The following is a 25,067-nucleotide window of genomic DNA, read 5'->3' on the forward strand; positions in this document are numbered from 1 at the left end:
GCTTAAGCGCTGGCCTCAGCATTATGCCTCAACAAAACACCCTGGGAGCAGCTGGGCACTTTCCGCCCAGGTTTTCCTGCATACGCCAGAAGCGATCTCACACTTACAGAATCGATCAGCGTGTAGGGGCTCTCCACGTCGCTATCAGAGGAGGTGTATTGGGGCAGCTCCAACCTCACCGTGTAGTTCGTTCCCTTCTCAAAGCACACCGGCCGAGGAAGGACGACATATCTGCCCCCAAACAAAAAAGAAAGACAACAACGAAAGTCAACCTTCATGCATCCAAAAAATAAAAATTAAGAACAAAGCTCTGCATCAATAATTCCAAAGGAAAAAAAGTCAGCAGTCAACGTCTGGCTCTGAAATGGTGACTTGAAAACTCACAAAATATTAGAAAAATACTAATTTGCATATGAAGTCTGTTGAGCTGCCAAACCACTGTCACACTGACCTTGAGCCTGGTGATAATGACACCACCTGGTTGTCATCATCGGGGATGGTATTACCACATCGGCTGCTGGGTGGAATCTTTCCAGGTCGCTGCACTGTGATGACAGCTTTTTCCCAGTGGTCGGGTAGCTAGAATAAGAAACAAACAATGAAAGATGGTTAGTCCACCACTGCCTGTTTATAAAAAGACCTCTCCAAATCAATCAATTGCCAAGTTGAAATGGAAAACAAACAGTTGCTTTTCCCTTTCCTCTCTACTACTACATCTGCTACCCCCCTGGTTCCAGCCTAAATCCCTTCTACCCTGGATGCTGAAACACCTCTCAACTGTTCTCTGCCTCTTCCCAATGTCCCTTTCAGTCCACTTTAAAGCATCTCAGATAATGAAAATCCCCTGCTTGAAATGCTTCAATAGCTTCCTGTGAATATTATAGTCCAAATTCCTTTACTAATCCAAGTATTTTTGCCAACAGCATCTCCAACCATATCTCTCATCAAGCTATGTGGAATGATTCTCAATAAAAACAAAACCCTCCCTTCTCTTTTCCACTCACACTATTTCTTACTTTTGTGCCAGCTTTCCACAATTCCATTCACACTTTAAGGCCTCGCTCTGATTCTCTAGGAAAACATTTTGGTAGCCCTGGCTCGGGCTGGCTGGTGCATGCCCATCTTCTAGGACCATGCATCTCTCTGCTGTTGCACTGTCACCTTCAGCCTTTCATTACAATTCGGGGCTTCAGTCTGTCACTGGACAGCCAGGCTGTGAGGGAAGGAGAGGATCTCGTACATCCTCATCACCACCTCAGTCCTCAGCAAGATTGAGTGTCTCACAAAAGATCACTATGTTTGAGAAACTGGATTCAAGAAAATGGTACATTGTGGCTGGGTGTGGTAGCTCATGCCTATAATCCCAGCACTTCGGGAGGCTGAGACGGGCGAATCACCTGAGGTCAGGAGTTCGAGATCAGCCTGGCCAACATGGCGAAACCCCATCTCTATTAAAAATACAAAAATTAGCCGGGCATGGTGGCGCATGCCTGTAATCCCAGCTACTCAGGAGGCTGAGGCAGAGAATTGCTTGAACCCGGGAGGCGGAGGTTGCAGTGAGCCGAGATTGCACCACTGCACTCTAGGCTGGGCAACACAGTGAGACTCAAAAATAATAATAATAATAATAATAATAATAAAGAAAGAAAGAAAGAAAGAAGGAAAATGGTACATTTTAACTTCCATGGAGGAGGTGAGACTGTCAGAATCTCATCTGTTCTGATGCAACCTCCATATTTCACACCTATATATAATACCCATTGGAAGTACTATTTTTCTACTGATTTCTCCCCTCCCTCCTCCACCAGTCCACTGAGTGGTTTCTTTACCTGTGGCTCATAGCGAATTAGGATGTCATACTCCATGGAATATGGTATGTCATCAATGAAAAACTCCAAATAAGCCCCTTCAGGCACTCGGACGAAGCCGGCTCCAGTCCAGGAGGGAATCCGGTCCTGGATGTACTGCCGCTCCACTATGCTAACCCCCTGAGGACATGGCGAAAAATGGTTATTCTTTATTTGAAATGGAATTCAATAACTTTCAATAGTCAAAGAAACCCGAAGTCACCCAAAGATTCAAAAACGGTTGCTACCTTATGTCTATTTTTTATAGTCAAATCTCCCCTAATAGATTGTAAAAAGTTTTTGATATCCAAACAGGAAATTGGTTTCTTTTTAGTTTTGTGGTTGGAGTAGTGTTGGGACACTGGAGATGGCACTCAAAGGCTTGGGATATACCTTATTTGATACGACCAGGAGAATAAGCATAAAGGAAAAAAGAGAACATCACACCTGCCATTATAAGCAAGTCTAGGAATCATAAGGTGCTTCCCAGATTCTCCACAAGGTTAGTCCAATATCTAGTGGATTTCTGTCTCTCATATTGGCCTTAGTTTTAGGCTCCATTTTCAAGTAAAGAAACTTGATATGATAATGAATGTTCACAACCGATGAGTTAATTCTGATTAACTGTTTACAGGGTTATTTTTTAATACCTGTGGTTGGTCATATCCAGAAATGGCTGTGATCAACTCTTTCATTCCCTGTATGTATCTGTATGTATCCGTGTGTGGCCTTACCCAGCAAGAGGTGCAAACTATGTTATCCTTTCCACAAATCCGGGCTGTCCTTGTGACTTGTGACCAACAGAACGTGAGGAACTTTCTAGGACTTCTGAGTCCAAGCTTTAAGAGACTTGGCAGCTTGTTTCCTCTTTTTGGAAGCCAGAAGCCATCTAAGAAATCTCACTATCACCAGGCATGATGGCTCACGCCTGTAATCCCAGCACTTTGGGAGGCCAAAGCAGGCAGATTACCTGAGGTCGGGAGTTCGAGACCAGCCTGACCAACATGGTGAAACCCCGTCTCTACTAAAAATACAAAATTAGCCAGGCGTGGTGGTGCATGCCTGTAATCCCAGCTACTTGGGAAGCTGAGGCAGGAGAATCGCTTGAACCCAGGAGGCAGAGGTTGAGGTGAGCCGAGATGGCGCCACTGCACTCCAGCCTTCCAAGAGCGAAACTCAATCTCAAAAGAAAGAAAGAAAGGTCATGTGGAGAGAAATGCCCAGCCAGCCTCCAGCTCTTTCAGCCCACCCCAACTCAAGAGCCAGGCATACATTTAAAGTCATTAAATTTGGGGATGAATAGATGAAACAATATCCTTGCCTCAGTATTTACCATGTTAGGTTGATAACTTTGGAACATAAGTAGGGAGAAGAAAAGTTTCTTGGAAAGACAAATTTCTTAAACCAACCAAAAGCCTTTTCAGTGAATGCTCCAAAGCCAATTTGTGAGTTATAGATTTACTTAGCTTTAAATATGACTGTTCTCACGAAGGCATGGTCCTGATCCTTATTTTGTGCTCACTGATAAAGCTATAAAAATGCTTCTGAAATGGACTCTTTACAAAGCATGTATGTTCCACTACACCCCAAAACACTGCTTTACCGACCTGCCACGCACTCCCCTACTCACGGGCCCCAAGTTGGCTTCCTCCGCTTCATAGAGGTAGTGATCCAGGGTGGCAAAGTAGTAACCAGGTTCCACTTCATTGCACTGACGTCCAATCATGTGAGGCCGACATGAGCACTGGCCTGACTCTGCAGAGCAACTGGAAGGGAGGAGGAGCCAGGCCAACTGAGTTCATGGTCACCCGAGTCAGCCCGCCAGAAGCAGCTCTACAGCTGCCATTACTCAGTACACAGGGCCAAATACATAGCCTGTTCTTGTTTTCTTCAGAAAATACATATGTGGAAAAAAATAGTGCCTGTGGATTAATCCCAAACTCCAAAAGCATGGCCGAGAACCTGGTCTTCTCGGTTTTACCTCCCTTGCCCTCTCTTGACTGACACTCCATCCACATCACATGGAGGTTTTCGACATCCCAAACTTTCTTGCTTTGGCATCTTAAATCTTTTGCTTATTTCCTGAGACTTAGGCTCAAATATCCAGCTCCCTGAAGAACATCTCCAGCTTGGCTGTCCCAGAGGCATCCCGAACCAACGGATCTAAAACCGAAGCCCTCAATCCCTCCCATGGTCTCTATCAGGGTGAAGGCGCTACCACCTGCTGAGTCAACCAAGTCAGAAATTAGAAGTTCTCCAGATTCTTTCTTCACCCTCCATTAGGAATCAAATTCTGTGAGTTTTACTTCTGCATCTCATGTCTCTCTTCCCCCTTTCCATTGGCTATGCTATGCTAAATATAAGAAATGCAGCCGGGCGCGGTTGCTCATGCCTGTAATCCCAGCACTTTGGGAGGCCAAGGCAGGCGGATCACCGGAGGTCGGGAGTTCAAAACCAGCCTTACCAACATGGAGAAACCCCGTCTCTACTAAAAATACAAAATTAGCCAGGCATGGTGGTACATGCCCGTAATCCCAGCTACTCGGGAGGCTGAGGCAGGAGAATCGCTTGAACTGGGAGGTGGAGGTTGAGGTGAACTGAGATCACCCCATTGCACTCTAGCCTGGGCAACTAGAGTGAAACTTCTGTTCTCAGCTTATGTCCTCTTTATTAGTATCATAATTTTGTATACAAAATAAAACTCAAATTACATGTATCCATTTTTACTTCACTTAAAGATGAGCTGTGGTTTGGAATTGTTACTTTAACCCCTTCTCAAGATTCTTTTTTTCTCATCCCAAAGTTTTAAACAAGGTACCTAAGGCAAGTTGCAACTCACAGGAAGACTTTGCACTCACAGGCTTATTAAAAATGTCCCGAGGCTGGGTGTGCAGTGGCTCACGTCTGTAAGCCCACACTTTGGGAGGCCGAGGCGGGCGGATCACCTGAGGTCAGGAGTTTGAGACCAGCCTGGCCAACATGGTGAAACCCTGTCGCTACTTAAAATACAAAAAATTAGCCAGGTGTAGGGGCACACACCTGTAATCTCAGCTACTTGGGAGACTGAGACAAGAGAATCACTTGAACTCGGGAGGTGGGAGTTGCAGTGAGCCGAGATCGTGCCATTGCACTCTAGCCTGGGTGACAGAGCAAGAGTTCATCTCAAAATAAATAAATACATAAAATAAAATCCTAAACGGCCTGCCACAGCATAGCTGAAGTCCTCTTTCTGTGCATCATATTTTTATACTACAGGATAGGAATTCTTTTTTTTTTTTTTTTTTTTTTGCTTTTTAGATGGGGTCTCACTCTGTCGCCCAGGCTAGAGTACAGTGGAACGATCACAGTACACTGCAACCTCCACCTCTTGGGTTCAAGCTATTCTCCCGCCTCAGCCTCCAGAGTAGCTGGGACTATAGGCACCTGCCACCACACCCAGCTAATTTTTGTATTTTTAGTAGAGACTGGGTTTTACCATATTGGCCAGGCTGATCTTGATTTCCTGACCTCGTGATCCACCCGCCTCAGCTTCCCAAAGTGTTGGGATTACAGGCGTGAGCCACTGCGCCCAGCCAGGAATAGGAATTCTGAATGTCCCGTAGCCAATTCCCAGGAGAGGAAAGCTTGCTCCAATTAGGACCTAGCCATCTTTTGGCACAGTCCATGAACAAAAGCTATTTTAAGAAATTCAGGCATCAGACATTACATCATATGGACAAAAGAAAATTATTTCCTCCCCAAATGTTTACTGAGAGAACAAATATCCAAAACGTGAACCACCAAAGAAGAAAACAACTAGACCTTCATGCGCAACCATTAGAGAACGAGCAAATGAAGGTGAGGACAAAGGCACCAGCAGGCTCCCAGTGTTGCCTCTATCTGCAGCACAATTCTAAACAAGGAATGGCTCCATGAGAGCCAATCATGTGAAAGGAATTCCCTTAACAGCAGCCCTGCCAATCACAAGTCTCTGTCCACAGGCTTGAATTGTCATCACAGATAGGCATGGCTCCAATTTCAAGACTGGCTCCTTCAGTGAACTCATTCTCCTGGCTTTGCTATGCAGATGGCCCTCACCCTCCAGCTCTCAGGATCCAGCAGCTGGCGGTGCTCTGCTTCTCTATTCTCAGTCATCAATGGGACATTTTCATGGACTGGCCAGCTGTCATCTCTAATTCATCTCATCCCAAACAGATCATCACCTCCCACACTGATTTCTTATCTTCAGCTCTGCTGTTTCTGCCACTAGATTTAAAAGTCTTCTCATGGTATAGGTGAGACATCACCTTCTCTTACCTTTATCCCAATATTCAAGTTTTACTTCAAAATGTTTCTCAACTTAGCAGCTTCGTCTCACTGTCATTGCCACTGCCTCCATCCAGGATGGCATCACCCCATACCTATTATTCTAACAGTCTCCTAAACTGACCTCTCAAACTCTTCTCCTTCTTCTGCTTAGTCCATCCTGTCTACCATGGGCGAACCGATCTTCCCACAGCACTGCTTGCATTATTTCATGAACACCCACAATTGTTTCTTATGATATCAAGTTATGATGCCCTCTGCCTGGCTTTCTGCAGCCTCCATAACCCATCCTCTGAAAACGGCTTCTCTTTCTGGTGCCGACTCTTTGCTTTCCAATGAGCCACACTCCTCATACTCTTCAGCAAATATTTACTGAGCAAATATTGGCCCTAGCAGCCTTGCTTCCCAGTGCAGGTACCCTCACATTTTAGTCCATTGTGAACTTTGTTCTGAATGAATCCTTATTCCTCAGTAAGTCTATTATTTCTGGCAAAATGATATACAGAAAGAGACATAGAAAAAAAAAAAGTCCCTGTCCTAAAGAACGTACAGTCTAATTGGGGATAAACAATAAAGAAATTAACCAATGCAACAAATCAAAATGCCATAAGGACCTATGCATTGATAGAGTTACAAGCAAAGCACTATGGGAGAAGAAGATATGATTCATCTGATTGAGGAGACTGAGGGAGGCGTCATGAAAGAGGTGTCCCTAAAGCCTGGAGAGGACTTGACAGGGAGAGAGAGGACAGGAATAACAAGAGCAAAGAGGGTGATGGGGGAATGTGAGCAGAGATGGTCAAGATCAGGCCAGATCTCGACCTTGCTACAGTCATTCCCATCTCTGTGCCTTTACCCATCTTTTCCCTCCCAACTAGGAGGCCCTCCCCTGCTTACCATTTGCACCTTTCAAATCTCAGCTTTCAAAACTCAAGCTCAAATCCTAGCTTCTTCACTGTGATACCAAAGATTTATTACATGTAATTACTGTCTCCTGTGTTCAAGTAAAAATCACATCTGATAGAAATGGTACCGTTTAAAGTTTTATGTATTCTCTACAAATTTCTCTGTAAACTAGAGATTCAATTCATTACATCAGTAAGGGACAATAAGGACATAAAATAAGTAAGGCCCTGTGTGAGGCAGAATAATGGACCCCAAAGATGTCCACATCCTCATCCCTGTTATCTGTGGGATGGTACCTCACATGGCAAAAGGGACTTTGCAGATGTGATTAAGGGAAGGATCTCGAGATGGAGAGATTATTGGATTATCTGGGTGGGCCCAATCTAATCACATAAATTCTTAAAAGTTGGAGAGACAGGCAGAGAAGTAAGTGGGTCAGAGAGCTGTGCCATGAGAAGGATTTGACCCAGTGGTGGCTTTTAAGATGGAGAGAGGGAACCATGAGTCGAGGAATGTGGGTAGCTCTAGAGGCCAAGAATAGCCCTTAGATGACAGCCAGCAAAAGAAGGGGAACCTGAGCCTACGACTGCAAGGAGCAGAATGCTGCCAACAAACCCAAATGAGCTGGAAACAGATTCTCCTTTAGAGCCTTCAGAAAACATTGCAGCCCTACCAACATGGTGATTTTGGTCCACTGAGACTGTATTTGACACATAGAACTGGAAAATAATAAACTTACATTGTTTCAAACAACCAAATTGTGGTAATTTGTTATGGCAGCAACAGAAAACTAATACAGGCCCTATGTCTTCTCAGTGGGTGAAGGCCAAGATTATTTCTTAAAAAAAATAGATTTATGGCCGGGTGTGGTGGCTCAGGCCTGTAATCCCAGCACTTTGGGAGGCTGAGGCAGGCAGATCATGAGATCAGGAGATCGAGACCATCCTGGCTAACACGGTGAAACCCCGTCTCTACGTGGTGGCAGATGCCTGTACTCCCAGCTACTTGGGAGCCTGAGGCAGGAGAATGACATGAACCCGGGAGGCGGAGCTTGCAGTGAGCTGAGATGGTGCCACTGCACTCCAGCCTGGGCAACAAGCGAGACTCCGTCTCAAAAAAAACAAAAAACAAAAAACAGATTTATCATAAATATAGAAATTGTCAACATTTAAAAATTCCATTTCATTTAAATGGTGATGATAGGGAAAATGGAATTTTAACCTTTCTCTATTACTAAGGAATTAGGCAGAAAAATGTTAAAGCATAAAAAGCATCATTCATAATAACCAACCACAGTGTTCAGTCAGCACCATTCATTTTCTCAGGGTGGCATTCTTCCCCACCCCCAACTAGGACACTTCCTTTTCGGTAGGACCTATGTTCTATAATCCTGTTCTATCACGGTATAGTCATGTGTCAATGATGGGGATATGTTCTGAGAATGTGTTGTCAGACAATTTTGTTGTTGTGTGACCATCATAGAGTGTACTTACACAAACCTAGATGATATAGCTTACTACACACCCAGGCTGTATAGCATAACCTATTGCTCCTAAGGTACAAACCTGTACAGCATATTACTGTATTGAATACCACAGGCAATTGTAACACAATGGCATGAATTTGTGTATTCAACCATATCAAAAGGTAGAAAAGCTACAGTTAAAATACAGTATCTTATGGGACCACCATTGTATGTGTGGTCCATCCTTGACTGAAATGTTATTATGCAGTACATGATTATAATTAACAAAGGGTTAGCTATACCATAGTCATTCAATACAATGATAAAAATATCTACTAACTTCTGTTCTGGACTGGAAGCACAATAAATTTTAGTCCTTTATTTATTGAGCACCTGCCAGGTCCACCGTGCTGGGTGCCAAGTGAGATGTAAAAACAAAGATGGCATTAATCCCTGTCCAAAGAGATCTTTTAAATACAACTGTAAGAGCAAAATAAATGTTAAAAGAGATGCAGAAGTAATGCATCAAGGGAGGGTTCGGGGCTTCAGCATGGTAAGTTCAAAAAAGAGGTGGAGTCAGGGATGGTGGCTCAAGCCTATAATCCCAGTACTTTGGGAGGTTGAGGCAGGCAGATCACTTGAGGTCAGGAGTTCAAGATTAGCCTGACCAACATGGTGAAACCCCGTCTCTACTAAAAATACAAAAATTAGCTGAGTGTTGTAGCTGGCACCTGTAGACCCAGCTACTTGGGAGGCTGAGATGGGAAAATTGCTTGAACCCAGGAGGCGGAGGTTGCAGTCAGCTGAGATCACGCCACTGCACCCCAGTCTAGGTGACAGACTCTGCCTCAAAAAAAAAAAAGGGGGGGATGGGCTTCAAGTCAGCTATGAAAACTCTACATTTCATTGTTAAAATAATTTTGAAGGATGCTGTAAAAATGTTTATATTTTTCAATGTTATTAAACATTTACAAGTAGCATTTACCTAGCAACCACTGCCAATTCTTTTTCATTAAAACAGGTAATCTACTAGGCAAAACTTCATTAACTTGGCTTCCGTTACATTATTTAAATTAATTAGGTCTTACTTTTTTTTTTTTGAGATAGAATCTTGCTCTGTCGCCCAGGCTGGAGTACAATGGTGTGATCTCGGCTCACTGCAACCTCTGTTTTCCAGGTTCAGGCGATTTTCCCTGCCTCAGTCTCCTGAGTAGCTGAGATTACAGGCAGGTGCCACCACACCTGGCTAATTTTTGTATTTTTTAGTAGAGACAGGGTTTCACCATGTTGGCCCGGCTGGTCTTGAACTCCTGACCTCAGGTGATCTGGCTGCCTCGGCCTCCCAAAGTGCTAGGATTACAGGCATGAGCCAACGTGCCTGGCCACTTCTTTAGTTATTTCAAAGTTCAGGTTAGTTGTCAATGTAATAGACATGAATTATTAAACTTTTGTCATACTACCAAAAATCCATTCGGCTCACTGTACCACACATCTTAAAGCTTTTACCCCTTCCAGTGATTTTTATGCTTAATTCTGTCCCTCACCAAAGTAACTAAGGAGTGTCTGGGATCACATTTAGAAATTGCCTCTCCTAAGGAGTACATATCTAGTTTTTAACATCTTAGAAATCTTTTATTTTTCAATTCTTCTACTCAATCAGCATTTATTCAGTACCTACTACGTATCCAAGGCAAAGCAAAGAAATATTATCAGGTAAAAGGTTTTGATGAGTGATTGCAACAAACCAATCATCCAGCAAATATTTCCCCAGTGGCATGTGTGCAGATCTCCCAGCAGAATCAGTGCTTCAGTTGCCTAAGGGGCTCCTGGGAAAATTCCTCTTGAGGGAAAACAACTTTGAAAAGGATCACCATAAAACACTCTGGAGTCACCAGACTAGAAGGCATCTTTAAATGTTCTTTTTTTCCCCTCCACCAATGATTCTCAAAGATAGGGCATCCCTTCAATCATGCTGGAAAGATCAGATGATTACCTGCTTTAAAAATCTTTACTAGATAATTTTGCTTCCCAAACTCTCTTGTTGAATACATTCTGGTTTTTATACATTTTTGCAGGAGAGATTAGAGGGCAGGCTAGGGCCTGTGCGTGGGTGGAGACACACAGGAAGTGTGTGTGTGGAATAGAGAAAAAGAGGAAGGGAGTGTAGGAACAAAAATTACTTAGGGTTAAGAACCATAGGACATTCCTGAGTTTATGACATAATTTGAGGAATTGCATATGCCACTTTCATCTCATCGAGAAGGACTTTAGGAGTGATGACAGCTTTGAATTGAGGAGTCATTTACTAAAGGATTCAACATGTGTTCTGGGAGTCACAAAGGAAAGTCAGAAAAGTGATTCCACAAGCAGACAGCATTCTGTCTTCTTCCCTGCTTTTATGGAATTATCCTAGCTTCCTCGTCTCTGGAGGTTTTCTAAGAACAGAAATTCACACCGGATTTCAGAGGCTACATGCTGTACTGAGTCTATGGCACGACCTCGAACAGAACAAACCCAAATAAAGAGGACAAACACAACATGTTCTTGCTGCTGAAAACCTCATTCCTTCCCAGCAGACTATTATGGTGTTGGGAAATAATTGGGAAAGAAAGTCCGTTTTTGAGCACATGAAGCTTGCTCAATGAATTCAGAGTGTTCTCTCTGAGAAGACTCAAGGTCACAGGGAAACATCTGTCTATTCTCTCAGCAGTCACTTACACTATCTGTTCCAGATGTTCTGACTCTGAGCCAGGAACAGGGACCAACATTCTCTTTGACTCGAAGGTGGTTAAACTCCCACAGATTTAACATCTTGCCAAATGTGTGTTCTGATAGCTTCTGGTGGAGCTTTATGCTTCATTTATTCAAGGAATACTAGCGTATTTAAGGAGCTAAACATTATTTTATGTAATTTTCATTAATGGATTTGGAAGTTGCAAAAAAAAAAAGAAAAGAAAATGAAAAGATTCTCTACACAAATTAAAACAGGAGTCCATTTTCCATGTTTTTAGACTGTTGAAAAATAAAATGGTTGATGATAACAACTGTTGCCGGGGATGAGGGAGAAGGTACTTTTGTAACTGATAGGAAAATAGACTAGTTCAATATGTCTGGAACAACCTAACATTCTCTTTTTTTTTTTTGAGACGGAGTCTCGCTCTGTCGCCCGGGCTGGAGTGCAGTGGCCGGATCTCAGCTCACTGCAAGCTCCGCCTCCCGGGTTCACACCATTCTCCTGCCTCAGCCTCCCGAGTAGCTGGGACTACAGGCGCCCGCCACCTCGCCCGGCTAGCTTTTTGTATTTTTTAGTAGAGACGGGGTTTCACCGTGTTAGCCAGGATGGTCTCGAACTCCTGACCTCGTGATCCGCCCGTCTCGGCCTCCCAAAGTGCTGGGATTACAGGCTTGAGCCACCGCGCCCGGCCAACCTAACATTCTCTATTAAAATTAACAATACATATGTACTTTGACTTAGCAGTTCCATCACTGGGAATCTAGTCCACAGAGGTACCTACACACATTTATCAAGACATATAAAAATATATTTTGCATATCTTTTTGAGAAACAATTGAATGTCACTCATTCCTAGAAGTCACGACTTTCCTGGAAGGCTGAGGACAAGAGCATACGTGGAGCTCCACTTACCTATTGTTTAATGCTCCCCCAAGGTCACAGTCACATGGTCGACATCCATCCAAATCATTACTTAAGCCCCAGTGCTCTGGCTGCAGAACAGAACATGAAACATGTAATGGTAGGTTTCTGTAATTATACAACAGATTCAGTAAGGAGCAAGTTAAAGCGTGTTTCGGCTGTTCCATCAAATGCTCATTTTGATCATTAAAGCAGAAAGCCGACAAAAGGAAGGAGTATTCTGAAATGAAGAAACCTGAGCTGCAGGCACTGGAGTCAGAGAGCTGTCCACAATCACATGAGCATGCCAGGTCACAGACTAGCTGCTTTGCCCTACAGATAACCTCCATTTGACAACTAATGACAGCAAGCAGTAAAGATACCAATTTTCCTCATTAGAATTACTCTGGCTGTAAGAGAATTATGGCAAGTGTTTGGCAGGCCTTTAAATTTGCCCTCAGTTCAGTCTGTCATAAATCCCATACAGAAAGCCCTTCAAGAATTTATGTGGAAATATAGCATACAGCTACGACTATTTTCACAACTGAGCATTGAGGAAATCAAGTCTTTAGAACACTAGAGATGGAAATGAAGAGAAATGGAACAGTATCTATATAGGGAAGAGGAGCTCTGTGCACTTCAAAAATGAGTATATAAAAACAGGTTCACCAATTTACTTTTTTTCTTTATTTTTTTGAGACCAAGCCTTGCTCTGTCGCCCAGGCTGGAGTACAGCTGTGTGATCCCAGCTCACTACAACCTCTACCTCCTGGTTTCAAGCAATTTTCCTGCTTCAGCCTCCCGAGTAGCTGCGATTACAGGCATGAGCCACCACACCCAGCTAATTTTTGTATTTTTTTTTTAGTAGAGATGGGGTTTCACCATGTTGGCCAGGCTAGTCTTGAACTCCTGACCACAAGTGATCCACCTGCCTCAGCCTCCCAAAGTGCTGGGATTACAGGCGTGAGCCACTGTGCCTGGCCTATTTTATTTATGATTTTTAAAAATTTTAGAGATGGGCTCTTGCCATGTTGCCCAGGCTGGTCTCAAACTCCTGACCTCAAGCACTCCCCCTGCTTCGGCTACCCAAAGCACTGGGATTACAAGTATGAGCCACCACACTCGACCAGGCTCATCAATTTAAATTAGACTTCCAGAAATCTCCTTTAAGAATGTATTAGGATTATATATAAATATACATATTTAATGGTCATAATAATTTGGGGCTAGTGAATCCTTCCTAAATGAGAAAGTATAACAATGTTATTAAAAATGCAGATTTTAAAAAACTTATCTCATAATTTTCCTACTCAGAATTATTACAGTGAACTTTTTGGTGTATTTCCTTCCAGATTTTGTTTTCCTTGATGAATTTTATTTCCTACATAATCAAGACACTATTCACATCCTGTGTCTTTTTTTTTTTTAAATATAGCAAGCAGCATGAGCATTTCCTGATGTTATTGTCATTTTCAGTGGCAACCAAATATTACATTGTATAGAAGTCCCCACACTTACTTAACTATTTTTCCACTGTTGTTTCCAAGTCTTCTGCTATGATTAATAAAAGACGCAATGAGTCTTCTGGTGAATAAATCTTTGTCCAATTTTCTGATTATTTCATTAGAATAAAGTGGGATTACTGGGTCAAAGGGTATGCACATTTCTATAAGCTACTGATACGTATCTCCAAAATGCTGTTCACAAAAGTACAAACCAATGTGGATTCCCATCAGCAGCCAAGAAGTACCAGTACCTCATGATGTCCTAATAGTAAGTATTCCCATTTTTAAAAACTTGTGTTAATTGTGTCTATAAAAGCGGGGTATTTTATTGTGGCTTTACTTTACACTTCTAACAGCGATGGTGAACATCTTGCCAAATTATCCATTAGTAATTCCTATTGTGTGAATTGTCTACTCATGTCTTTTAACATGTACATGTGAGGGTGATGGTAGACTCTACAATGGTGAAAAGCCTTCTCTATTAAAACATGTCATCCTTGAAGATCTGGTTCCAAGATGGCCAAATAGGAACAGCTCCAGTCTACAGCTCCCAGAGTGAGCAATGCAGAAGACGGGTGATTTCTGCATTTCCAACTGAGGTACCAGGTTCATCTCACTGGGGCTTGTTGAACAGTGGGTGCAGCCCACAGAGTATGAGCTGAAGCAGGGCGGGGCATCTTCTCACCTGGGAAGCACAAGGGGTTGGGGAATTCCCTTTCCTAGCCAAGGGAAGCCATGACAGATGGTACCTGGAAAATCTGGACACTCCCACCCTAATACTGTGCTTTTCCAATGGTCTTAGCAAACGGCACACCAGGAGATTATATCCGGCGCCTGGCTTGGAGGGTCCCACGCCCATGGAGCCTTGCTCACTGCTAGCACATCAGTCTGAGATAGAACTGCAAGGCGGCAGCAAGGCTGGGGGAGGGGCGTCCACCATTGCTGAGGCTTGAGTAGGTAAGCAAAGCCCACGGCAGCTCAAAGAGGTCTGCCTGCCTCTGTAGACTCCACCTCTGGGGGCAGGGCATAGCTGAACAAAAGGCAGCAGAAATCTGCAGACTTAAACGTCCTTGTCTGACAGCTTTGAAGAGAATAGTGGTTCTCCCAGCATGGAGTTTGAGATCTGAGAATGGACAGACTGTCTCCTCAAGTAGGTCCCTGACCCCCGAGTAGCCTAACTGGGAGACACCTCCCAGTAGGGTCTGACTGACACCTCACACAGCCGGGTGCCCCTCTGAGACAAAGCTTCCAGAGAAAGCTTCAGGCAGCAACATTTGCTGTTCTGCAGCCTCTGCTGGTGATACCCAGGCAAAGAGGGTCTGGAGTGGACCTCCAGCAAACTCCAGCAGACCTGCAGCTGAGGGTCCTGACTGTTAAAAGGAAAACTAATGAACAGAAAGGACATTCACACCAAAACCTCATCGGTAAGTCACCATCATCAAAGACCAAAGGTAGATAAAACCACAAAAATGGGGAGAAACCAGAGCAGAAAAGCTGAAAATTCTAAAAATCAGAGTGCCTCTTCTCCTCTAAAGGAACGCAGCTCCTCGCCAGCAACGGAACAAAGCTGGACAGAGAATGACTTTGACGAGTTGACAGAAGTAGGCCTCAGAAGGTCAGTAATAACAAACTTCTCCGAGCTAAAGGAGGATGTTTGAACCCATCACAAAGAAGCTAAAAACCTTGAGAAAAGATTAGATGAATGGTTAACTAGAATAAACAGCGCAGAGAAGACCTTAAATGATGTGATGGAGCTGAAAACCATGGCACGAGAACTACGTGACGCATGCACAAGCTTCAGCAGCTGATTCGATCAAGTGGAAGAAAGGATATCAGTGACTGAAGATCAAATGAATGAAATGAAGCGATCAAATGAGGAAGAAGAGTAAAAGGAAATGAACAAAGCCTCCAAGAAATATGGGACTATGTGAAAAGACCAAATCTACATCTGACTGGTGTACCTGAAAGTGATGGGGAGAATGGAACCAAGTTGGAAAACACGCTTCAGGATATTATCCAGGAGAACTTCCCCAACCTAGTAAGGCAGGCCAACATTCAAATTCAGGAAATACAGACAACACCACAGAGATATACCTCGAGAAGAGCAACTCCAAGACACATAATTGTCAGAATCACCAAAGTTGAAATGAAGGAAAAAATGTTCAGGGCAGCCAGAGAGAAAGGTCGGGTTACCCACAAAGGGAAGCCCATCAGACTAACAGCAGATCTCTCGGCAGAAACTCTACAAGCCAGAAGAGAGTGGGGGCCAATATTCAACATTTTTTTTTTTTTTTTTTTGAGACAGAGTCTCACTCTGTCACCCGGGCTGGAGTGCAGTGGCCGGATCTCAGCTCACTGAACGCTCCGCCTCCCGGGTTCACACCATTCTCCTGCCTCAGCCTCCCGAGTAGCTGGGACTACAGGCACCCGCCACGTTGCCTGGCTAGTTTTTTGTATTTTTTAGTAGAGACGGGGTTTCACAGTGTTAGCCAGGATGGTCTCGATCTCCTGACCTCGTGATCTGCCCGTCTCGGCCTCTCAAAGTGCTGGGATTACAGGCTTGAGCCACCGCGCCCGGCCATCAGCATTCTTAAAGAAAAGAATTTTCAACCCAGAATTTCATATCCAGCCAAACTAAGCTTCATAGGTGAAGGAGAAATAAAATCCTTTATAGACAAGCAAATGCTGAGGGATTATATCACCACTAGGCCTGCCTTACAAGAGCTCCTGAAGGAGGCACTAAACATGGAAAGGAACAACCGGTACCAGCCACTGAGAAAACATGCCAAATTGTAAAGGCCATTGATGCTAGGAAGAAACTGCATCAACTAATGAGCAAAATAACCAGCTAACATCATAATGTTATCAAATTCACACATAACAATATTAACCTTAAGTGTAAATGGGCTAAATGCTCCAATTAAAAGACACAGACTGGCAAAGTGGATAAAGTCAGGACCCATCAGTGTGCTGTATTCAGGAGACCCATCTCATGTGCAGAGATACACATAGGTTCAAAATAAAGGGATGGAGAAAGATCTACCAGGCAAATGGAAAAAAAAAAAAAAAAAAAGCGGGGTTGCAATCCTAGTCTCTGATAAAACAGACTTTAAACTAACAAAGATCAAAAGAGACAAAGAAGGCCATTATATAATGGTAAAGGGATCATTTCACCAAGAAAAGCTAACTATGATAAATATATATGCACCTAATACAGGAGCACCCAGATTCATAAAGCAAGTCCTTAGAGACCTACAATGAGACTTAGACTCCCACACAATAATAGTGGGAGACCTTAACACCCCACTGTCAATATCAGACAGATCAAGGAGACAAAGTTAACAAGGATATCCAGGACTTGAACTCAGCTCTGCACCAAGCAGACCTAATAGGCATCTACAGAACTCTCCATCCCAATCAACAGAATATACATTCTTCTCAGCACCACATCGCACTTATTCCAAAACTGACCACATAGTTGGAAGTAAAGCACTCCTCAGCAAATGTAAAACAACAGAAATTATAACAAACTGTCTCTCAGACCACAGTGCAATCAGATTAGAACTCAGGATTAAGAAACTCATTCAAAACTGCACTACTACTTGGAAACTGAACAACCTGCTCCTGAATGACTACTAGGTAAATAACCAAATGAAGGCAGAAATAAAGACGTTCTTTGAAACCAATGAGAACAAAGACAGAACATACCAGAATCTCTGGGACACATGTAAAGCAGCGTGTAGAGGGAAACTTATAACACTAAATGCCCACAAAAGAAAGCAGGAAAGATCTAAAATCGACACCCAAACATCACAATTAAAAGAACTAGAGAAGCAAGAGCAAACACATTCAAAAGCTAGCAGAAGGCAAGAAACAACTAAGATCATCAGAGCAGAACTGAAGAAGACAGAGACACCAAAAAACCCTTCAAAAAATCAATGAATCCAGGAGCTGGTTTTTTGAAAAGATCAACAAAATTGATAGACTGCTAGCAAGACTAATAAAGAAGAAAAGAGAGAAGAATGAAATAGATGCAATAAAAAATGATAAAGGGGATATCAGCACCGACCTCACAGAAATACAAACTACCATCAGAGAATACTATAAACACCTCTACACAAATAAACTAGAAAATCTAGAAGAAATGGATAATTTCCTGGACACTTACATTCTCCCAAGACTAAACCAGGAAGGAGTTGAATCCCTGAATAGACCAATAACAGGTTCTGAAAGTGAGGCAATGATTAATAGACTACCAACCAAAAAATCCAGGACCAGATGGATTCACAGCTGAATTCTACCAGAGGTACAAAGAGGAGCTGGTACCACTCCTTCTGAAACTATTCCAATCAAGAGAAAAAGAGGGAATCCTCCCTAACTCATTTTATGAGTCCAGCATCATCCTGATACAAAAGCCTGGCAGAGACACAACAAAAAAAGAGAATTTTAGACCAATATCCCTGATGAACATTGATGCGAGAATCCTCAATAAAATACTGGCAAACTGAATTCAACACATCAAAAAGCAAATCAATAAACGTAATCCAGCATATAAACAGAACCAAAGACAAAAACCACATGATTATCTCAATAGATGCAGAAAAGGCCTTTGACAAAATTCAACAGCCCGTCATGCTAAAAACTCTCAATAAACTAGATATTGATGATATGTTTCTCAAAATAATAAGAGCGATTTATGAAACCCAGAGCCAATATCATACTGAATGAGCAAAAACTGGAAGCATTCCCTTTGAAAACTGGCACAAGACAGGGATGCCCTCTCTCATCACTCCTATTCAATGCAGTGTTGGAAGTTCTGGCTAGGGCAATCAGGCAGGAGAAAGAAATAAAAGGTATTCAATTAGGAAAAGAAGAAGTCAAATTGTCCCTGTTTGCAGGTGACATGATTGTATATTTAGAAAACCCCATCGTCCCAGCCCAAAATCTCCTTAAGCTGATAAGCAACTTCAGCAAAGTCTCAGTATACAAAAATCTCAATGTGCAAAAATCACAAACATTCCTATACACCAGTAACAGACAAACAGAGGCCAAATCGTGAGTGAACTCCCATTCACTATTGCTTCAAAGAGAATAAAATACCTAGGAATCCAACTTACAAGGAATGTGAAGGACCTCTTCAAGGAGAACTACAAACCACTGCTCAACAAAATAAAAGAGGACACAAACAAATGGAAGAACATTCCATGCCCAAGGTAATTTACAGATTCAATGCCGTCCCCATCAAGCCACCAATGACTTTCTTCACAGAATTGGAAAAAACTACTTTAAAGTTCATATGGAACCAAAAAAGAGCCCGCATTGCCAAGACAATCCTAAGCCAAAAGAACAAAGCTGGAGGCATCATGCTGCCTGACTTCAAACTACACTACAAGGCTACAGTAACCAAAACAGCATGATACTGGTACCAAAACAGAAATATAGACCAATGGAACAGAACAGAGCCCTCAGAAATACCACACATCTACAACCATCTGATCTTTGACAAACCTGACAAAAACAAGAAATGGGGAAAGGATTCCCTATTTAATAAATGGTGCTAGGAAAACTGGCTAGCCACATGTAGAAAGCTGAAACTGGATCCCTTCCTTACACCTTATATAAAAATTAATTCGAGATGGATTAAAGACTTAAATGTAAGACCTAAATCCATAAAAACCCTGGAAGAAAACCTAGGCAATACCACTCAGGATATAGGCATGGGCAAGGACTTCATGACTAAAACACCAAAAGCAATGGCAACAAAAGCCAAAATTGGCAAATGGGATCTAATTAAACTAAAGAGATTCTGCACAGCAAAAGAAACTACCATCAGAGTGAACAGGCAACCCACAGAATGGCAGAAAATTTTTGCAATCTACCCATCTGACAAAGGGCTAATATCCAGAATCTACAAAAAACAAACAAATTTACAAGAAAAAAATCTAACAACCCCATCAAAAAGTGGGAAAAAGACACGAACAGACACATCTCAAAAGAAGACATTTATGCAGCCAACAGACACATGAAAAAATGCTCATCATCACTGGCCATCAGAAAAATGCAAATCAAAACCTCAATGAGATACCATGTCACACCAGTTAGAATGGCGATCATTAAAAAGTCAGGAACCAACAGGTGCTGGAGAGGATGTGGAGAAATAGCACTTTTACACTGTTGGTGGGAGTGTAAATTAGTTCAACCATTGTGGAAGACAATGTGGTGATACCTCAAGGATCTAGAACTAGAAATACCATTTGACCCAGCCATCCCATTACTGGGTATATACCCAAAGGATTATAAATCATGCTGCTATAAAGACACATGCACATGTATGTTTATTGTGGCACTATTCACAATAGCAAAGACTTGGAGCCAAACCAAATGTCCATCAATGACAGACTGGATTAAGAAAATGTGGCACATATACACCATGGAATTCTATGCAGCCATAAAAAAAGATGAGTTCATGTCCTTTGTAGGGACATGAATGAAGCTGGAAACCATCATTCTGAGCAAACTATCCCAAGGACAGAAAACCAAACACTGCACGTTCTCACTCCTAGGTGGGAATTGAACAATGAGAACACTTGGACACAGGGTGGGGAACATCACACACTGGGGTCTGTTGTGGGGTGGGGGGCGGTGGGAGGGATAGCATTAGGAGAAATACCTAATGTAAATGACGAGTTAATGGGTGCAGCACACCAACATGGCACATGTATACCTATGTAACAAACCTGCATGTTGTATACATGTACCCTAGAAGTTAAAGTACATTAAAAATAAAAATAAAAAATAAAACATGTCATTGTCACAAACTACTCATCCCATTAATGAGGATTTACTTACCAGGCACTGGTCACAATGCTGTCCTGTCACCAGACGCTTGCAGTAGCAGTGACCTGTCTCGGAATCACAAGGATTCCCTCCAGGAATCGTTCCCAGAGGACTACAAGCACAAGCTGTATTAAAACAAAATGACGTGGAGAAACACAGACCATGTGAGTTTCAAATAATAATCTGGCTTTAGAATTACAAAGTAAAATGGGAATCCCAAAGACAAGAAAACTCCCAAACTTTTTAGCAAAGAGACTTACATTTACAACCAAATGGATCTTCACCACTTAAATCATAGAAGCCTTCTTTGCAAACATCACAATGTTCTCCTTCCACATGTAATTTACACCGACACTGGCCAGCAATGAGACCAGTAGAAAAATCAGTATAGCTGTCACAAATTCCCTCATTTTGAGAGCCAGCTGGGTCACATGTACATCCTGAGAAGAATGCAAACACCAGGTTAAAATCAGAAGGAAACTCAATGTATCTTTGTATAAATACATATATTCCCTTCAAACCTCTAAACCTCACAAAAGTCGACTAAAAGCAGCACAACTACCAAGTAAATTCCACTCCCAGCATCTTCGACTACAACTACAAAAACAATGCTGGTTTTGCTGCTCATACTGTGAGCTCTGAGACTACAGACTATTCAATTTGGAAGGCAATCTGAAGTAGGTCCCACATAGTGACATTTCCCAACATACGTTCACAGAAATTAGGATCTCGGATGTCCCTCTCTGGGTGCTGGTAGTAAAACGGCTTGCACTGCTCACAGTTGCGCCCCATCGTGTTGTGCTGACAGTCATCACACACGCCTCCGCTGACGTTCCCCGTGGCCAGGTAAACAGCCATGTCAAAGTGACATGAGCTGGAATGTTCATTGCAGTTACATTCTGCGTGACAGAGCAACATCAAGAAAAGCCTTTTAAATCTATGGACCAATGGAGGATGGGGGTAGCAGGAAGGAAGATCATTTAGGAAACCAGGGACTAAGTTCAGACAAAATGGCAGTCAACAAGCAGGACTCCTGGGGAAAAAGGACGCATCCACCGATGACACTGTTTAAACCCTAAAGTAGATGAGAAACCTCAAAAATGTGAGCTTTATAAAATAAACAGTTATCTGACCTCTGTGGAAGAGAATGGGCTATGAAAAATGTAAACCTCTAAGGGCACGTCCCTTTGGAAGCGTATGACAGAGGAGGGCTGCTGTCCCGCTGAGGGCGCATTCTGGTCCACTCCGGGTGGGACTGGATGGAAGGACACTGCAGCAAGGGACCTTCCAGATGATATGCTGGTAGGAAAGCCTGTCCACGGGCTCCCTGCTTCGAGGACCATGAGGCCTGAGGATGAAGTCCCTCCTCCATATTCCCATATTCCCACCACCACACCAGGCCAGAACACAGTAAGAAGGAAGGTCTGTTTAACAGCCAGCTAGCTGGCCTCCCTGGGTGCAGCGCTTCCCTCTGTGAGCCCATTCGGGAGTCATCTTGGCACCACCCAGCTTTAATCATCTTGCTTTCGGGTTTAACAATCTCATTCTTGTCTTTGCACAGGGAAGCTTGACTCAGCCTGGCCCTCCTGGGGCTCTGCACTCCAGCCTCCCATCTTGCCTGTCTCCCCCTGCAACACAACAGCCTGCAGAAGAGGGACTGTGTCTTATCTACTCACATCCTTGGTACCCAACAGAGTACTGCTCTCAATACACTGGCTGAACTAAACCTTGGAGTAATCTTTCCCAGCATGGACTCTGTGATGGTTTCAAGAACATCCTTGCGACCTTGTGCTTCATGTTGTTGTTCTTACCTGAACTCCCTCCCACCTGCCTTCTTCTCTTTTCCTTTTCTTTCCTCTCCTTCCTCCCCTCTCCCCCTCCCCTCCTCTCCCCTCCTCTCCCCTCTTCCCTCCCTTCTTCCCTCCCTTGCTTCCTTTCTTTCTTCCTTCTCCAAGTTAAGTATCCATCAAGGGCCATCTGGGTTTTACCTACAAACAAAGCCTTGACCACTCCAGCTCTCACTGGTTGCTGAACTTCTCAAATAGTCCTTCTCAGTGGGCGCAAAGGCAGAGCTGCTCTTCAAGGGGAGGACATGTATCAGAATCACTGTGTGTGGAGTGGGGAGGGGCAGTGGTGTTGCTGGCTACACCTCCACCCAGATAAAACCCCTGAGATGGATAGAGGGAGGTATGCCAGAGGTCGCAGCTGGGCTGGCACAGAAACAGGGTCGAAAACACTACTCCCTATCTCTTAGACCTTCATCAGCTACCATGCCATATTTTTCTTTCATTTTCTCTCGTGGTCATCTTGCCTTAAAAACAGGTACAAATGAAGTCCTGGCGCGGTGGCTCACACTTGTAATCCCAGCATTTTGGGAGGCCGAGGTGGTGGATCATTTGAGGTCAGGAGTTCAAGACCAGCCTGACCAACATGATGAAACCCTTTCTCTATTAAAAATACAAAAAGTATTAGCAGGGTATGGTGGCGTGCACCTGTAATCTCAGCTCCTCCAGAAGAATCGTTTGAACCCGGGAGGCAGAGGTTGCAGTGAGCCGACCGTGCCACTGCACTCCAGCCCAGGCAACAAAAACAAACAAACAAACAAACGAAAAAAAACAAAAACAAAAAAACCAGGTACAATGTCAAGGACAGCACCTTAGTTTTCTACTGTAGCTGCCAAACTACTCAGGTCAGTGTCAAACACGTAGGGGCTGCTCAGTAAATATTAATTAATTTAACTGAATGAATATTGTTGGTTGTCTAGGAGTATCAGGGTGAAGCTAGAAAAAAGACAGTAACTTTTCTTCCCTCTGCAAAACAGTATACTGTTACAGTACCTTTAATTGGGAAATGGATACTAGAGCCTGAATAGATTTAAAATGTCCCTTCACACCTATAGTCCTAGCTACTTGGGAGGCTAAGGCAGGAAAATGGCATGAACCCGGAAGGGGGAGCTTGCAGTGAGCGGAGATAGCACCACTGCACTCCAGCCAGGGCGAGAGAGAGAGAGAGACTCCATCTTAAAGAAAAAAGAAAAAAGAAAAAAAAAATGTTCCTTCATCAGAGACTTACTTTTACAGGCATTGCTGTTTCGGCCTTCAGCAGGTCTCCAAGGTAAATCATGGTAGAAATCCATGCAGAGTTCACAATTTAAGCCCTTAGTGTTATGCCTGCACATGCAGTGTCCATGAACCTTGAAAGTTATAAACACAGGAGAGAGCAAAGGAAGAGATGTATGAATAGCCACATTTCTCCATAATCAATTGAAAGTTTAAAACCCCTTTTCATACTAATCTCTAGCTCACCACAGAGAAGGGTTGTTTTTATTTTCTCCCTCCCTGCAGTGAGTTGTCTGTCTTGTTGATGGCTACCTGCCCCATTTCTAGAATGTTCCTATTACATAGTGGATGCACAAGAAATATTTTATTATCTATGAAAAGAACCCAGATGAACAAAATTAGTTACTTAAGATCAAAAAAAAAAAAAAAAAAAAAAAAACTAGTTACTTAAGAGGTTTTTTAAAACAAACCTATTGTCATAGAAATCTACAAAAGTTATAGTGTAGAACTAAATGCATACATACTACCTGGAAACCAATTTATATTACTGCACAATTTACCAATAAGCCAAATAACCATTTACTTTAAAAGGTTTTTGTTAGCTAGCTTATTTTAGTTTCTTTTACTTCAGGCATAGCACTTAAATTTTTCTTCGAATGACAGTAAAATTTTAAAAAATAATCATTTGTCACACTTATATTTATTTTTTCCTTTTACGTAAGGAAATATAAGATCTTGAAAAAGAAATATATTAATTTGCTTGATGAAGGGCCCATGATATACGATTTTGCCTGTGTCACTGTAAGGCATACTTACCACCCTTGAGGCATATAAACGATAAATGAATTATGGCTTTTTGGTTCACTAAATATGCATGTATATGGGCATCTCACCTTCACAAGAGTTTCTACAAAATGGAATTCAGGAACAGGACAGACGGGTCCCTCCTGGACCCACCTTGGTGGGAATGCAGTTAGCAGAAGACTGAAGTCCTGTTATTACCAGGTGGTTTTACATAAACTGAAAACCAGTTCCAAAGCACATACCATAAGACCCTACTGTGTCTGAATCAACAGCACATGCTGTGAGACCCATAACAGTAACAGGCCATTAGCTACACAGCTGATTTGTTATGCTGTAAAGGGAGAATAATCTACCTAGCAGTCTCTGAAAGATGGACCCATAAGATTAGAGAAATACCTCCCTCCCCTTCAGGCTCTGTCAAAAATTCAACTTTTGTTATGCAACAAAAGTTCTAACTGGAGTAAAGGGAAGGCAGAAGTTTTTAAAGGGCTGAATACACTCAATCCTGTACCTTCTCTGAAAAGGACTAACAATCTTTGAAAAGGCAACAGCAGGTAAGCACAGCCTTCATGCGGGGAGGCCACAGCTTAGTGAAAGGAACCCTGGGGCAGAGTGAGGAGAGGCTTGAGCTCCCACCTGCTGCTCATTTACTTAGGGCTCTCTAGTAAATTACTTAATCCTTGGGCTCCTCTATCACCAATAGTT

The 25,067-nt window shown here is 42.9% G+C and overlaps 1 protein-coding gene across 1 annotated transcript in view; it reads right to left on the reverse strand.

Annotated features, from left to right (window-relative positions):
• The window catches only part of LAMB1 (laminin subunit beta 1), an 84,407-nt gene that overhangs the window by 35,959 nt on the left and 23,381 nt on the right, over window positions 1-25,067 (reverse strand). The window contains exons 9-17 of the mRNA XM_023183048.2: window positions 23,572-23,692; window positions 21,210-21,398; window positions 20,760-20,939; window positions 20,512-20,624; window positions 12,170-12,249; window positions 3,478-3,613; window positions 1,830-1,988; window positions 452-579; window positions 108-231 (exon numbers count right to left, since the gene is read on the reverse strand). Of these exons, the coding sequence (XP_023038816.1) occupies window positions 108-231; window positions 452-579; window positions 1,830-1,988; window positions 3,478-3,613; window positions 12,170-12,249; window positions 20,512-20,624; window positions 20,760-20,939; window positions 21,210-21,398; window positions 23,572-23,692 (1,230 nt within the window). The remainder of the gene's footprint in view (window positions 1-107; window positions 232-451; window positions 580-1,829; window positions 1,989-3,477; window positions 3,614-12,169; window positions 12,250-20,511; window positions 20,625-20,759; window positions 20,940-21,209; window positions 21,399-23,571; window positions 23,693-25,067) is intronic.

The sequence above is a fragment of the Piliocolobus tephrosceles genome, chromosome 8 (genome assembly GCF_002776525.5).
Source record: "Piliocolobus tephrosceles isolate RC106 chromosome 8, ASM277652v3, whole genome shotgun sequence".
Classification (NCBI taxonomy): Eukaryota; Metazoa; Chordata; class Mammalia; order Primates; family Cercopithecidae; genus Piliocolobus; species Piliocolobus tephrosceles.